This window comes from Netta rufina (assembly GCF_964035555.1).
Source record: "Netta rufina genome assembly, chromosome: 16".
NCBI classification, from domain to species: domain Eukaryota; kingdom Metazoa; phylum Chordata; class Aves; order Anseriformes; family Anatidae; genus Netta; species Netta rufina.
Window position 1 is genome coordinate 1,024,842 of NC_140140.1, and position 16,166 is coordinate 1,041,007.

The 16,166-nt window shown below is 55.0% G+C and overlaps 1 protein-coding gene across 1 annotated transcript in view; it reads left to right on the forward strand.

Moving 5' to 3' along the window:
• The first annotated feature begins 2,486 nt into the window (after window positions 1-2,486).
• Window positions 2,487-16,166, forward strand: part of B4GALT5 (beta-1,4-galactosyltransferase 5) — a 32,409-nt gene continuing 18,729 nt past the window's right edge. The window contains exon 1 of the mRNA XM_084296943.1: window positions 2,487-2,763. Within this exon, the coding sequence (XP_084153069.1) occupies window positions 2,637-2,763 (127 nt within the window). The 5' untranslated portion in view covers window positions 2,487-2,636. The remainder of the gene's footprint in view (window positions 2,764-16,166) is intronic.

A 16,166-nucleotide genomic window follows, 5' to 3' on the forward strand; every position in this document is an offset into this window, starting at 1 on the left:
AGGGGGAATGGTGTAGGCTGGTTGGAGCCATGGAGCTGGCATTTAGCTGGGGGGGCTTAACCAGAGGGGATGAGACAGCAGGCAAAAAAGGGGGAAAGTGGGGTGGGTGGGCTGGGGCGAGCTGGGCCCTGGAAGGCCGGGAGAGGGGAGAGCCCGAGCAGGGCATGGGGGCTCTGCTGCCCTTGCCCCTCTGTGCCAGTCCCTGTTGAGGCAGCTGGGCCTGGGAGCCAGTTTCTGGGTGGTTCCTCCAGCGGTGTCATTGCTAATTAAATACACTCTAAAGGTGAGATTATCGGTTGTGGTGATGTCTCACCTTTGACCACGTCTGCATCAGACAAATCAAAAGCCAGCCAAGGAATCTTTTTGGGTTTCCTTGCCCAAGGCGTGCTGTTAGGAGTTGGATAGGAGCTGCGCTAACAGAAGACCCAGCCAGCACCACGCGGTTCTGCTACAATATTTTGGGCTGCTACAAATTGTCAGGGCTCGGGGTTTAATTTCCCTCAATGAAGGTGGCGGTGCAGTGGAACACAACGAGTGCAAATTTCCCTGCTCCTGAAGTTATCACAGCTCACGCAGCCTCTCTAGGGACATCCCTGCTTACCTCCTCAGGCTCCCTTCTCTGGAGGACAGAGGATCCTCCTTTCTGGGCCTTGTTGCATTATGAACAAGAACACCTTACCTTTTAAAGAGAGATTTCCACTTTTCTGCTAATCCCCACTCAGTTTGACTTTATGTTCTTTTTTATCTCATCCCTCCTCAGTGAATCCATGTATCCAACACAAAGGTATTTCTCTCACACTGGTCTCACATGGGAACCATTCTCTTTATTTGCCTTTGCTGCACGGAGGCCGGGAGGGAGGCTGATCCTTCCCTGGGTTACCGTGATACACAGCCTCACCTGCAGTGCCCTTTATTCCAGCATCCATCCCCAAACTGGCCTGGGGGCCTGCTCCTGCCCTGAAGTCACAGTCAGGCTGCAAAGTCAGAAGTTTGGATTAAGCAATGCTTCACTTTCTGCCAGGGAGAGGCTAACAACCAGGCTGCGGAGGCAGTCAGGGACACAGTGGACATGCCCTGGCAGCGGCGGCTGGCCCCATCTCCCACCCCCAGCCCATCATTCTCGAGGAGCCTGCCCTGGATGTAGGCAGCCTGGCCCACACCCTGCTGTCCTCCCCTGCAGCCCGGCCTTGGCTTTTTTGGCTTTACCTGCTGGTAAAATGAGAAATTACCTCTGTCTCTGGTGCCCCAGCCCCAGTGTGAGCTGCACAGCTCCTGCAAGCACAAAGAAGCAAGAAACGCAGCGTGGCCTGAGCTGCAATGTGGGCTGTGCTGGGCCCTGGCAGCTCCTTCTGCTGCCTCCCTCCCCCGATGGGGATGGATGCTCTTCTTCCCCATTTTTTCATTTTCAGGCATCTCCGTGTCTCCTTCCAACTCCTCCCACACACAGCGGAGGAACTGCCCACAAACGTGCAAATCTACTTAATTACTCCCGAACCAGCTGCGCTGCCGCTTGCTGCGGGTGCTGATGGCTGCGCTGACCATGCCGACTTCGCCCCCTCTCCTCTGCCCATCTGTGCCCATCACCTGCCCGGCCTGCAGGCTCTGGATGCTCTGCATCCTGCAGTGGTGCGTGCATGGCACCTGGGGTGGTGGCAAACACACCCTTGTGTGTGGTGGGCTGAGGGGTTCAGCCCTTGCTTGCCCGCTGCTGGATGCCTTGGGTTTCATTGCTGGGTATTGTAGGGCCAGTTCTGGGTGTCCTAGGCCAGTGGTGAATGGCCTGGGACCATGCCCAGGTGTTCCAAGGCCACCTCTGGTGTCCTGAAGCCATCACTGAGCGTCCCAGTACCATGCCTGGGTGTCCTGGGGCCACCACAGGGTGTCCTGGGGCCACCACGTAGTGTCCCAAGACTATACCTGGGTGTCCTGGAGCCACCGCTGGGTGTTCCAAGACCACCTCTGGTGCCCTGGGGACATCAATGGATGCCCCAGGCCCATACCAGGGTGTCCTTGGCCATCACCGGGTGCCCCAGGACCATCACCAGATGTACTAAGGCCACCTCTGGTGTCCTGGGGCCATTATCGGGTATCCCAGGACCATACCCAAGTGTCCTAAGGCCATCACTGAGTGTCCCAAGGCCACCTCTGGTGTGTCAGGACCATCATTGGGTGCCACAGGACCATGCCTGGGTCTCTTGGGGCCACCACCAGCTGCTCCACGACCATACCCGGGTGTCCTGGGGCCATCACCGGCTGTTCCAAGGCCACTTTCGATGTCCGGGTACCATCACCGCGCATCCCGGGACCATCACCGCGTCCCCCGCCACCCCCTAACCCCACACCCCTGCCTCTCCACCCATCCCCTCCCATCCCTTCCCCACGCCCCCCGTGGCCGTGGGAGGAGCCCGGCTCTGCCCGGCGGGGGCGGGAGCGAGCAGCCGGGGCCGGCCCGCCCCGCCCCGGCTCATTCACGCGGCGGCGGCGGCGGCGGCTCGGAGCGGCCCCGGCAGCACGCTCCCGCCGGGCCTCGGCGCATGCGAGCGGGCCCGGGGCGGTGCCGGTGGCGGTGCCGGTGGCGGTGCCGGTGGCGGTGCCGGTAGCGGTGGCGGTGCGGCAGGGCTGCGGCAACATCGGCCATGCGGTGGCCCCGCGGCCCCCGCGGCGCCTGGCGGCTGCTGCCCCGGCGCTCGCTGCTGGCCGCGCTCTTCCTCTTCTCGCTCTCCTCCTCCTTCCTTTACTTCGTCTATGTGGCGCCGGGCATCGGTAAGCGGCGGGCCGCGGCGCCGCTCCGAGGGGAAACGCTGAGTAATGGGCCGGGGGGGCGGGCGGCCGCAGCATCGCCGGGGGGACGGAGAGGGGTGCGGGAGGGCGCGGTGCTGCCCGGCCGCTGCGCGGGGTGCTGGAGGTGGGGCGGGGGAAGTAGGGGAAAAAAGGGGGGGGATAAAAAAAAAAAAAAAAAAAGCGCGGGTTTGGGGTGGGGGGGGTCAGGGGGGTGGCCCCCTGGGGGTGTGCATGGGAGTGGGGTTTTGCTGTTGGTCGTGGGGCCGCCTGTGGGTGCTGAGCCGTACCGAGCCATACCGAGCCGTGCCGTGCTGTACTGAGCTGTGCCGAGCCGTGCTATAACCAAGCCGTACCTCCCCGCGGGCCCGCGAAGCACCGAGTTTGTTTTCGAAGAAGTGGAGTGTTGGCTGAGTGTTTGTGGTCTGAACTCTCCCTGGCGGAAATCCTACTCCTTTTTCTCTCTCTCTCTCTCTCTCTCTCTTTTTATTTTTTTTTGTTTTGTTGGTAAAGTAGAAAGATGAGAAGTGCGTGTTTTAAAAGGGGGGGGTGCTTGGTGGTGGTTGTCCTTACGGCGTGCTTCGAGGGTGGCCGTGTGCCCGAATGGCCAGCACCTAGGGCACCCGGTGCTCGTGGGACTGGGTGCCCATCTCCCATAGTGGCAGGAAGGCTTGTGACTTGCAAAGCAACTGTTGTCTTCGTGCTGTGTGTCGCGTTTCTGTAAGAAGCCAAGGCTCACAGGCAGCTTGGCCTTCAATCTAGCTATAGTACCCATTCTTTGGAAAGGATTGTGGTTTTGTTTTTTCAATAAAACTGAAAATCTCGCCAATGATAATTTCTCCTTGAAATGTCATTGGTATCGCTCATGCTGTCCCGAGCTCAGACATCCCAGGGAGACCCAAGTGTGCTCCTTGAAGTGACTTCTGCAGGTTTTTGTTTACAGATCCCATCCCATTGCTGCCTCTGGGCTTTGGGAGCCTTGTGCGGGGCAAAGCAGAGTGCTGCTGGTGCCCAAAGCCCTGCACATGGGGGCACGAGTCCTGTGGACAGCCCGTGTGAGGTTCTGGGTGCCCGTGCCCTACCTGGCGGGGTGGCCCAGGGCTTTACTGTCCCCGTGGGCTGACTGCTGAGCCCCTGGCCACTGTCCTGCATGTTTGCCTTGGGGTGGCCAAGAGCTCCCCAGCATCTGTTTGAGGACAGTTTTGTACCAGCTCTGCTGGCGGCGGCTTTGTCAGATGCGTCCCGTGGCCCTGTGCAGGGCAGGTGTGGGGAATGTCCCTTCAGAGAGCTGCGGTGCAGGGGTGAGCTGCTTTGGAAATAAACGACTGGTTTCCTTCTGGGGAAATGGCACTGCTCAGATGCTGGGCCCCCGGCAGAGCGTGGCTGCTGCTGGGGGCACAGCTTTGGGCCGGGACGAGGAGCAGCTCTGTGGTGTGCTCCTGGCCTGCTGCAGGGGCTGTGGCCAGGCTTCAAAGGGGGAGTTGCTGTATGGCATCAGCGGGAAACTTCTCTTGCAGGGATAGTTTTGCTCTTCCTCTAGAGTTGTGCTACATTGTCTCATTTGCTTTGCACTGCTGTGGGTGGCCAACAGTCACGCAGGAACCGGAGGTGCTGCAAAATGCAAATCCCTGTGTAAAAGCAGCTCATTGCCCAGGCCTTTTACCCACATGGACCACAGGTAGCACATCCACGTCCCAGCCCCTGCTCTCCTCTCTGAGGTGCTGGAAGAGGAAGCAAAGACGTGAAGATAGTCCCTGTCCCCACATGCCTGTGGATGTTAGCGATGTTCTGACTCATCTCCCCATCAGGTGACAGAAGATCTGGTTCCTTTTTTTTTTTTTTTTTTTTTTTTTCCACCACTTTCAGCCAAAAATGTTCCATCATGAAAACCCAGCCCAGTATTCCCATGGCGGCTGGGCTCATCATCCTGTCACTTGGAAGCAGTTTGTTTTTAGGCCAAAGAGGTAAGGAGAAAGTTGGAAGAAAAGTGAGTTTTCCTGGTAGGATGTGAGCAATGCTGCAGCCCTCACTAAACTGAGCAAACGGTGTGCAAAGGGGAAGTGCTCGACACGGTGTGAGGCCTCAGCCCCAAAACCATCCTTTGCAGGGCTTGCTGGCGAAGAGACTGCAGAGCAACTTGTGGCTCTTGGCTAAAACACAAGTGGAGGAGTGATTAATCCTATTCCTTGGTCATGTCTCAATTCAAAGAGAAAAATCCAAATGAACTGGACCTGAAGTTTAAGAATCTGTGTGTGTGACTTTGAACCAGTGTTAGAAGGCTTTAATCTGTTTGATGTCTAACAGTGATGAAAATGCACTGCTACAGCAAACCTTGGCCTGCAGAGGGTGACCCGCGTCCATTTGGCTGGTGAAGGCAACCTGCCCAAGGTGGCTGGGGGCCATCCTGAGGACCAGTGGCCACACGTGCTGTGTGGGGCACCCCTGTGCCCTGTCCCCAGTGTCTGGTGCAGGCCCTGGGTGGGGAGCGGGTGCCAATTTGATGGAAAATGCTTTGGAGCTGCTGAGGCTTGTTGTGTTCGAGCAGTTGTATCCCACTGCCAGGAAGAAACTGGGACAGTTGCACTTCTGGGTGCTGTCTCAGCATATTGGCATGGCGCACTTTACAGCTCCCTTGATGGGCTGGGAAGGCAAGAAAATGGCTCCTGGTGCCCGCAGGGAGAGCAGAGCCTGGCCCAGGTGCTGGGAACTGCTCAGGGTCACCTCCCCTCATCAAGCCCCACACAGTGCTGTCCTGTGCTCCAGGCCAGTGGCCTGCCCTCCATCTGCTCGGACTGTGCTGCTCATGATGGAAACGTGAGGAAGAATTTCGTGTTTAGTGCCAGCAAGGATGCAGGTGGGAGAGTTCAGCCTGCGTGGGCAGCAGCCATGCCTGGCACCTTCCATGAGCCCAGGGCCTTTGGTACTTCTGTTTGTGTTGTCCTTGGGGTAACCCCCTGCTTATGTTCTTAAACAACATTTCACCTACAAAACTGATATCTTCTTGCAGCCTCAAGTTCTTACAGAGCAATCTGACAATCAGCCAGCATCTCTTCCTTTGCGGCACTCAACTAAAATGCGTGGCCTCCTCTGAACTGCACCATAACAACCCATGTCCTCGGGCCTGGGCTTGTAAATCCACCTCGGAGAGCAGATCATCAGGCGCTGAGCCGCTCATGTGGATGCAGCAGGGTTCCCTTTTACTCCACGTTGTTCCCCAGCATCTGCTGGCTTTTGTTCCTGGTGCGGATGGAGTTATTATGTGGGTCTGTCTCATCGCTGCCATTGTGCGCTCCGTGAGGCGGCCGATTGTTCCGCTCCGCGCCGAGCTGCGTGGCGAGAGCCTGGCGGGGCCATTAAAGATGCAGCAGCTGAGGAGCTGCTGGTACACCTGTGCCTGTGTCCCATTGCCCCTGAGCTCCACACAAGCGGGTGCTGAGCTGTGCTTGTGAGGGCTGGAGCAGGCCCCTGGTGCTGCTGTCTCTGGTCCATCCGATGTGGGGGTCTGCTGAGCAGTGACCATGCTCTATGGGGCTTGGAGTCCAACAGGCCACTTGTTTTTTTGTTTGTTTGTTTGTTTGTTTTTTACGAGACAGAACTGAAAGCCTGTTCAGTCTCCTTGCTCACATTGAGGCTTTTATCACCCAGAGATGCTGGGGGCCTGCAGCCACCCCCAGAGGTGCCACAGGGATCATCCTGCCCAGAAAACTGCCCCGTGACCAGGCAGGACCTGGAGGCCATGGGGTGAGCGAGCTGCCTTGCAGGCATTGCACCTCCAGAAACTGCTGCTGGTTGACTGCCTCTTGAATTGAACAAGAGGGCTGCAGGTGTTTCAAGGGGCTGCGGTAAGAATCCCTGGCCGTCATGCCTTTGCACATCGTGGGGGTTCATGTGGCTTTCCTGGAGGTGTCTTTTCTTGTTGGCTTCACACTTTTGTAACAGGGACCAGGAAACCAGGGAAATTCCATCTTGCAGCTGGAAGTAGTAATACTTTTACAAGTTGCTTGTGCTGCGTGCTTCAGTTGCACCTTGATAACTCTCGCTTCACCAGCAGAAACTTGTCAAACTGTGCCCTTGGTCCTCTCTGTGGGTTGTTACCAGGTTCCTGGAAGGAGGAAGGTTCAAGGCCTCCCCTGGTGCTCAGGTACCTGCTTCTGTTTTTGTTTTTTATTTCTCTAGATGTTGGACCCTATTTTTTTTCTATATTTTTTAGAATTTTTTTTTTCTATATTTTTTAGGGTTAGACAGGGTAGACTCCTGTACAGGAGTTTTTCTTGTCTGAATCTGATGTGGGAAAATAACAGAATTTAAATTATTGGGTGAAAGATCATTACCTGTGTGAGAGAGCTGTAATTCACTCAAGCTTTACTTCCTCAAAACTTATCAGAAATTGCTTCAGACCTGTTGTAGAGTGCACAAGTCAGCAGCATTAGGCCTGGATTAAATCTGTGATGCAAGGGCTTGATTTATGATCGGTCAAAATGCTTTGAAACACCATTCCTTCATGCCGCGTTTCAGTGGCCAGCCGGGCAATGCTATGGAGACCAAAGGCACGGTGTTTTTGTGCGTCTCATCTACTGCTTTGATTCCTTGTAGAAATACCACGCTGCCGTGTGTGACCGATCCAAATCGGCTGTTCAGTGCATCCTCCTGGCAAGCTGCAATACGGGGTAGCTCCAGGTGTGGACATGGTGAAATATTTTGATACCACCAGCTTCTCTGAACCGTGGAGTTGCCCTCGGCAGGGAGAAGTGACAGCAGGTGGGTCCCCAGTGCTGGGCAGGTGGCTCTGCAGGGACAGCACTGCCCGGGGCCGAGACATCTGTGGCGGTGACACCAAGAGGTGACACGGGGATGGAGAGCTGCTTGTTTCGCCCGCTGTGCATTTTTCATGGGGATGCCAGCAGAAGGAGTTGTGGTCAGGCCCGATGGCTGGTGGAGGAAGAGGCAGGAGGGGTTTTGTTTCTCTTCACTCTTGGGTTTTTCCCGCAGCTCCAGCCAGGAGGCAGGGCCCTGTGGGTGCCGGAGGCTGGGTCTTGGTGTGGTGGCAGCTGTGGGATTGGGCTCTGCTCAGGTGAGGACAGGGCGCAGCTTTGCAGGCGGTGAGGTTTGTGCTGTGGCAGTTCCGTCTGTCACCTGCTAGGCCTTCCTTCTGCCTTGTGGTGGCTTACCGCAAACTTACCGGCAGTGCTGCCCTCGTTTACCTCCTTTCCCAACCCTAAAAGGTCTGTGCAGCAGCACTATACAGCCCAAAGAAGTAATGAGGCATTTCTTGGGGTGTTTCTCTGAGCTTTTTGCAGGCATCAGACTCGACAATGACTGAGGGGAGTGATAAATGCTGCTTGATACCAGGGCTTGAACTCTGTGTTTCCTGCCTTCAGTTTGAAGGAAGCTGGCAGCAGTGTAGGGAAATAGCCCCTGCTTCTGTCATGTCCAGGACAGAGCTTTCTGAACCGCACGTGTGACCAGGAGGCTGCTGCGACCTCAGCACTGCAGCTCAGGGCTCACAGGTCAAGGCTGGGAATTGCAGGGTTTCTCAGGAGGCAGGTGAATTACTGGCTTTTCTTTGCTGTTAAGCACCCATGACAGTGGGCCATGTCGTCTGTCAGGCACTTCTGGTTTGGGTTATTTTGTTGCTGGCTCACTCGGTGTTGCAAGCGCAGGGAGCATGCGAGTAGTTCACGTTTCAGCGACCTGTCTCTGTGAGCATGACTCGTGAAAGCCACAAAGCCTTCCAGGTTCATTCCTGCAAATTAATTGCATCAAAACTTAAGCGATAGGCAACAGACCAAACCTTACAGCAAAAACATCAGTGTTGCCAGCCCAGGTCTCCAGGATACCTGATCTTTTAAGGCTCGGGAAACTGTAGATGGCCATGGCTTCAGCAGGCCGCTGGCCTCCTCAGGGGGCTGCTGATGGCGATGAGGGCTGCGGCCCTGCTGCTTTGTTTCCGGAGCCCATGGTTTGTGATGGTTTGCCTCCTCCCTGGCTGGGCTCATTAACTGCATTAATTCAGGCAGCCTCTGCTCCGTCAGGGGGTGACGAACCCCCGGGGACAGCTGTAGGGACCGGAGCTGAGGAGCACGGGGAGCTGTGTGTGTCCCACTTGCCCCTGGTTGAATGCTCTCGGTCTTGGCTCATTTTAATGCGTGGAGTCTTTACATGATTAATTACACTGAAATTTCTGGGCAGCCTTGCAGGGGTGGATGCCACGACCTAAGGCTGGGGGGGATCAGGTCTGCAGAGCCCCTGCTATGGCAGTGCCAGGAGTCCAGAAGGAAAATTCTGTACAGTGAGGAAATCTTCCCCTCACCAGCTTTGTTTTTTAAGCAGCACTGTTACCATAAAACATGTTTACTTTGACAAAACCTTTGCTGGGTTATTTTAGTGAAGTTTATTTCCATGCTAGCTTTTCCTCCTTGTTTGACTTTGGGTTGTTCTGTTTTTCTCTGGCAGCATGGCGAGCATCAGTGCATTAGTGTGCTTAGTGTATATTTTAAGGCTTTTTCGCACCTGTTCTTAAAAAAAAATAAAAAATAAAAAATTCTTTGAGCTCTGTTTGCAGATGTGTTTTATGGAGAATGTTAAATCACGGTTGTTAAATCTTAGCACTTCTGAAAATGCCAGGGCTCTTAGTATCGCTTCAGAGCCGCTATTATTTTGAAAGGAAAGGTAGACCAAAAATCTGGAGGGTGATGTAAGTGCCTGGCAGGAGAATGTCTCCCTCCAGCCATCCTAATCTGCTGCCTGGCCTGGTCCCAGGGGCAGCGCAAGGACAGCACATGTAGCTGCGGCCTGGCCAGCAAGCAGCCTTGTGGGCGCAGGGCACGGTGTGTGGCGCGGCGGGGAGAGAAACACTGTCCTGTGTTCGCTCACAGAAAAGGAATTTTCTAGGGCTTTCTGGTTTTGTGTAAACCTATAGTGAATGAGTGAGCTGCAGCAGGTGGGCTGGGGAGTCTTGTTGTGTTTTGTAGTGACTGTGGGTGTTTTGTAAGAAGTCAATGCTGTGGCACACCTGACGCGGCGCTCCGGTTTTCCAAGGTGTGTAAATAGTACTGCAGCTGCACAAGGGCCTGGGCTTGAGCCCCAACATGGAAACCCCAGGTACACAGGGAGATCAGTGGCTGCTTTGAATGGATTTCAGCTGGAAGTGTGTGGCTGAGCAGGGATATGGCTGCATGGTGACAAATCCCTGCTCGGTGAGGCCAGTGTGCTTCCCGTGCCAGTGCTGTGTGCTGGGCTGTGCCTACAGAGTTGTCCTCTCCCTCTGCCTTTCTGGTCCGAGATGTAAAGATTGGGAAGTATTTCTGCATGGAGGGTGTCTCTGTGCGTTTGAAAATGGGAGAAAGTAAATAGAGTGTGGGGAGGAGAAAAATCCTTTGCTCAGCTGTTGGGATGAGGTGTGTGTGGTGTTAGTCAGCCAGGGCTTGTTTACATACCAAGCAATTTCATGGCAAACTACCTGATTAGTTGTACTTGAGTGCTATCCCCTTATAAATGATCAGAAGGACCTCTCGAATCCTGGCGCTGCACTACCCACCTCCTTTGCTTTACAGAGGCTGAGCACCAAGCTGCATCAAAGTGATAAATACACCAATGTGCTGCCACAGCCCTCCTGGTAAGGAGTGGGTGGGTTGGCTGCAAATGGGGCAGGTGGCTCGCAGAGGGCTGTGCTGGGACATCTGAGCTGGGAGAGCACACGCTGCTACTGTACAGTGCCTCTTCCCAGCAGTGGGGGCTTTTACACGAGGATTTTGGATGGGAAGTGATGAAGACAGCTGCACAGATGCTAAATGTTGGCAAGGTACCTCTGGCCTCTTTAAAAAAAATAAATAAATAATGAAATAAATAAATCCATGAAGCGTGCAGAATAAAACAGGAAATGAAAGACTGCAGTGCAGCAGGTAGGCGGGCTCCCACTGATGGCTTTTCCTTGCCTACCCAGTGGGAGCAGGGGAGCATTTCAGTACCACCCCTGCGCTCCGTGCCCTTGGTGGCACTGGGGCAGTGCCAGGCATGAGCTGTGCAATGCAACATGGGGTGCTGGTGGGCTCGTTGGCAGACAGCTGATTGATGCACAGCCCACAGGGAGATAAGATGGCTAAATGGCTGCATGTCAGGGCAGGAAAACCCTAAACCAAAGCGTCGGCTAGTGTGGGCCATGCCCGAGACTTCCTGTGTTTGCTCTACTCCAGCTGGGACTGCAGCAATCTCGGGGGCAGATCATTCCCATTAGGTTCCTCTCCGTAAATGCTCGTTGTGATAGAGCTGGGGGGATGAGCAGGGGGTGGCCCCCTGCCCCAGCAGCACGTGTAGGTAGCAGCAGCCACTGGCCCGACCGCAGCCCACTTTTAGGGTAGTGTGAAGTGCTCTGACACACGCAGCTCCGTCTCTTATTCTGCAGTCATATTTTTTCCCCTCAGTGTTTTTCCAACTCATGTCTTGCTGCCAGCATCCATATTAATAATGCATGACTTTTTTTTTTTATGGTGCTTCCTTCCCAGTGTCCCTTTCAGCTGCTGAGTCAGAGAAGATTGTTATAGCAGCAGCCTCTGAAGCAGTGAAATGCCCCTGCAATGCTCAACTGCTGTCATTTATCATGCACGGTTACTCTGCGGGCAGCCCTTTCCCTTTCTTGACTCTGGTTGAGGATACAGATGCCAAAAGGATGATTTCTGTTGCACCAGCTGGTAACTGGCGAGCCCTGTGCACCTGGGAGCAGATTTTTTCCGCTGAGCCTTCCTTTGTAGTATTTGATTAAAGGAAATATCTCCTAGATTTGCTGCATTTTCTGTTTTAGAAATCCTGTGAAGTTTATTTTTCCAACTTGCTTGAGAACATGCTTTGGGATTGTGCCTAAAACCGTTTTTCTTTTTTTTTGTGTTTTTTTTCCCCCCTTCTTCACAAATTCTGAAACCTATTTTCTTCTCCTCCTTGCATTCCCCCAAGACCCGTGCCTGGGCTTTTTAAGGTAACAGAGATGACAGCAGCCCCACGATGCTCTAGCAGTGGTGAATTAACCAGCAGCCTGACAGTGGCCACTGGAGCCTGCTGGCTGCTGCAGGGGGCTCAGGAGCCACTCATGCAGCTGGCAGTGGGGATTTGCAGGGTTTGGCCCTGGTGCAGCCTCTTCCCCGCTGCATGCCACGTGTCCCACGTCCCTGTGTGGGACCACGGAGAGAAACAGCAGCAGTACCTCTTCTCACGGTGCTGGTCTTCTGAAGGCTCAAATAAATGTGCTGTATTCGTGGGAGCAGAGCTCCCATAACCCACATCCTAGCATGACATTTTTGCCCTGCGGTGGCTGTGGTCAGGGTCAATGACTTCTCCTGACAGGCAGTGCTGGGGTTTCGGGGCTTTGCTGGCTGTGAGGTGCTCCCAGTGAGCTGGGAAGTGCTCCCAGCAGGGCTGGTACAGACTCCATTACAGGGGGAAGCTTTGCAAAAGGAGCCTGTGAATTTCTGAGCCTCGAATCCATGCGGAGGTGCTGGAGCAGCAGGGACAGGTGCCGTGCCTCTGCTGCTCCCGTGCTCTGTGCTCACCCAGCAGTGGAGCAAAACGCTGCCCGCCACTGGAGAGACAAGCCACTGGCTTCTCGGCTAACAAGATTTAGGTGGATTATGCTACGTATTTAATCAAGGGCTAAGCTCATTGCCTTATTTGAAATGGATCAAAGCCCTTGAACATGCCACTCTGGAGCCCAGCTCTTGAGCAAGAACATCACTTGGGTTTGGGTCGGGCAGAGGGGCTCCTGGTGGCACTGCAGGCACACATCAAGAGCTGTGCTGGTCAAACACGAGACCAGACAGGAAGAGTTCGCAGTGGTGGGGCTGCCGGGGCACATCGGTGATGCTGTAATTCAGCATCCTGGAGAACTTTCTCCCTCAAAGTCTTCCTTCTCTCACTGAAACTGTTTCCCCATACACAAAGCTGTGTGCCTGCAGGTATGGAAGACACCCTGGCTGCTAGCAGTCAGGCTTCCACCTTCTACACCAGCAGCTGATATTTGTGAGCTTTCCACATCTGCAGCAGATGAGATTCTCCAGGGCTTTCACAGGAAGCCTCACCAAACCCATGTGCTATCAGCTGCAGACACCACTGGCTGAGAGCGTTGGAGCCCACAAGGGTCTGTGCTTGCCACTAGAGCTGTCTCCCCCTGTCCTGCTGCCCCGCGGAGGTGCCATGTTGGACGTGAGGCTAGCACCCAGCCTGTCGTGCAGCGTTTATCCCTGTGCACGCTTAGGAGGGTAGAAAGGTTGCTATAAACAGGTATAGAGGCATGTTTAAAGTGATTTTCATCCTTGGCTGAGAGCTCTTGCACTTGCCAGGGTCTTTCTGAAGCAGCAGGGGAGGGTGCACGTGTCCCTTTCTGCAGGGTTAACTCTCTGCTGTTGTCACCAGAGGCACGTCAGTGCTTCGCCGTGCCTGTGTGTGCCATCGGTGTGCTGCGAGCACTCCCTTCACCATGGTGAGAGCTGTCCCAGCTTAGTTGAGCAAGTTATTTAGGATGCACCAGCTATTCAGACCACCTTCCATCTTATTTTTTTTCTTTTTTTTAAAAAAAAGCTATTCTGGTAACCTCCTTTCCCCTCACTGCTGCTGTGCAGAAGGGAGCAGCTGTGGGTGCCCGGCTCCCCAGCTCTGTGCGTGTGGCTGTCGGCACAGCCTGCAAGGTGGAAAAAGGGTCAGTGCAGAGGTAAACAAATAGCTGGGCTGGAGGAAGGAGATAATGCTCCATTCTGCTTTGAGGTGAACCGACCTGCGCAATTATAATGTGGAAGCAGGTGCCTGCGCTCCCCGCTTTTCCTGCAGCCTGTTGCATATCCTCCTGCCCTAACTTGTGTCTGTTACTCTGGGCAAGTGCAGGTCAGGCACCCTTTTGTGTTTCAAGCACTCAGCAGGCTTGTGGCTATCAAGTCAGCCTGTCAGCACCTGCTTTCCAGTTTCTTGTGTTGTGTCAAATGGTTTTCAGCGTTTTTAGCCTCCAGCATGGGGTATCTGCTGACACCTGGCCCCGTTGGGCAGCCCCAGGATGGCTCCTTCACAGCACCGAGCTCAGCAGGGCTGCAGAGGGAGCGCACGATGCAGGAGTGTGCTGGGGCGGCTGCCCTGTGCTGTGCTTCAGCTGCTCTGCTGTCACCTGGTTAAAAAAGCCAAAATGTGAGTTGGCATGGTAATGGGCTTGTTCACTGTTGGGCTAGAGCAAGCTGATAGTGAGGCACGGCCTCCTCAAGTGGTGCTGACACTAAACCCCCAGCTGCTACCTCCTGCCCCACACTGGGAGCTGTGGCACTGGGTGTCCTCGTGTCCCCAGGGCTCTGCTGAGGGCACAGAGGGCTCCTGGAGGCATTGGGGCTCCTTGGGTGCTCGTGGCCTTCAGTGGGCAGTGGGGGCACTGTGTCCCCACCTGGCTCAGGAGCAGGTTGAAAAAAAAAACAATCAAATTGCAGGAGGAGGAGGATGACGGTGAAGGGAAACGTGGCATTTGTAGTGCTGTGTTTGCAAAGTGCTTGCAAGGGCTTGTCTGTGGAGGAAGGGATGAGAGGAGGATGACTGTGTTTAGCTGTAATACGTTGGAGGAGCGAACCTGACCTGGGCAAATCGGATAAGTTGAGTGGATAAATCAGTGTAATCTAAAATCTTGTTATCTGCCATGGAGGGAAGGGCTGCTGCCTCGGCCAGGAGGGAGGGGTACTGCAGCACTGTGGGCAGGTGCATGGCAGGATCCCCCAGGTTACCTTCCTGTGCTGTGCTGCAAGCTGAAGCCTTTGACCGCAGCACACACCGCTGCTGGCAGTGCCGAGGAGGAGTGTGAGTGGGATGTGAGCAGGGCCACACACTGCATGCTGCCATTTCTGACCCCAAATCCCCAGGGGCTACAGGATCTCTCCCTGTCTCTGCTCAGCACCCCGACAGCTCACAGGGTAGGCTTTGAAGGAGGCCCCAGACCCCCCGAGGGGTGACCCCCATGCCCTGGGGGCAGAGCGCAGAGCCCGCACCGGTGCTGCCAGCCCTCGTGCCCACTGCCCAGAGAAGCTTCTTGCAGCTGCCTTGGTTATAATCTGCTCCGGGCATTGAACGTGGGGATGTGCCCACCTGTTATAAATTAATTTCCCTGCTCGTCTGCCAAGTGCCTTTTCTGTATCCAGAGCTGCTTGTGCAATAGGCAGGATGATGCAGCAGGGTGTGCAGCCGGCCACAGGGGCTGTGCCTGCGCGGGAGGGCTGCTCGCCCCTCCGAGCACCGTCTGCACTCCCTGGTGTGTTTATCTTTTCCAGGGAAGCATCTGACTCCCAACTTGTTTGCCAAGCTTGCGTTTTGGGTGCAGTCAGTCTGGAACTAATTTTTTTGTTGTTGTTGCTGCTCTGTTTCTCATATCAGCTAACGAGCGTTCAGATCCCTGGGTAAACAGGCAAGTCACTTGCAGAAATGCCTGCTGCCATGTACAACATCTTAAAGAAGCCTCTGTGGGGCAAGAGGGAGTTTGTGCTACCCCCAGTGTGCACCTTCAGCTGCTTGTATTTCCCCAGGGCTGTGGGGCAGGGGTGATGTGCAGAGCTGTAACCTGCTAGTCCCTGCCAATTGAGGATAGTCCCTGCTAATTTAGCAGCCACCGGGCAATGAGGAGTGGCCATGGGGCAGGGCAGCATCGCCGGGCTGCCTGGAGCTGACGTGCAGCCTGCGCCCTGGGCTGGATTTGTTTCCTGTTGGTATAAAACAGCAACCCTGGTAGGTTGGGAGCCTGGCACCTGCAGGTTGGGATTTTGCAGGTGGGTGATATTGCCATTGCCTCCTTGCTAGATCCTGAACTGGGCCCTCTTATCCCTCGCCGAGCTTACTCATTGCACAGCCTCGCTGCTGCTTATCTGGGATTAATGCGTAACTTAATTACAGAGCGTTACTCACAACCCAGGGAGCCCGGTGTCTATGGTGAAGGGTGGTACTGAGCTGGATTCTGAAGCCAGGGCGCTCTATTCCCACCCTTACTGCGATAAGGTCTGGGGGTTCCTCGGGACGCTGCCAGCGTGGCTGGGCAGCATTGCTGCTGGTGTGCTCTGTCTGCTCCCAGGAGGGGAGGCAGCAGCCAGCACAGTGCTTTGGGCAAGATCCGGGGGCAGCCCATGAGCAGTCTCCTTACCCTGGCACGTCCGGCAGGCGTCTTATCACGGGGCAAGGGCACGGAGGTTGTCCTTCGTTCCCTCCTGCTCGGGACACCCCAAACCAGCTCTCTTTGCCCTGCTACCTACTTTGCTGCTGACTCCCAGGAAGACACCACAGGCTGTGATGTGACATGAGGTGTTAAATAAGTTAATCAAGAGCAGGATGAATGATCTGCAGTGAGGTCATTCTCTGGTAATGGAATTGGTTAATTTATTTACAGCAGCTGGGTT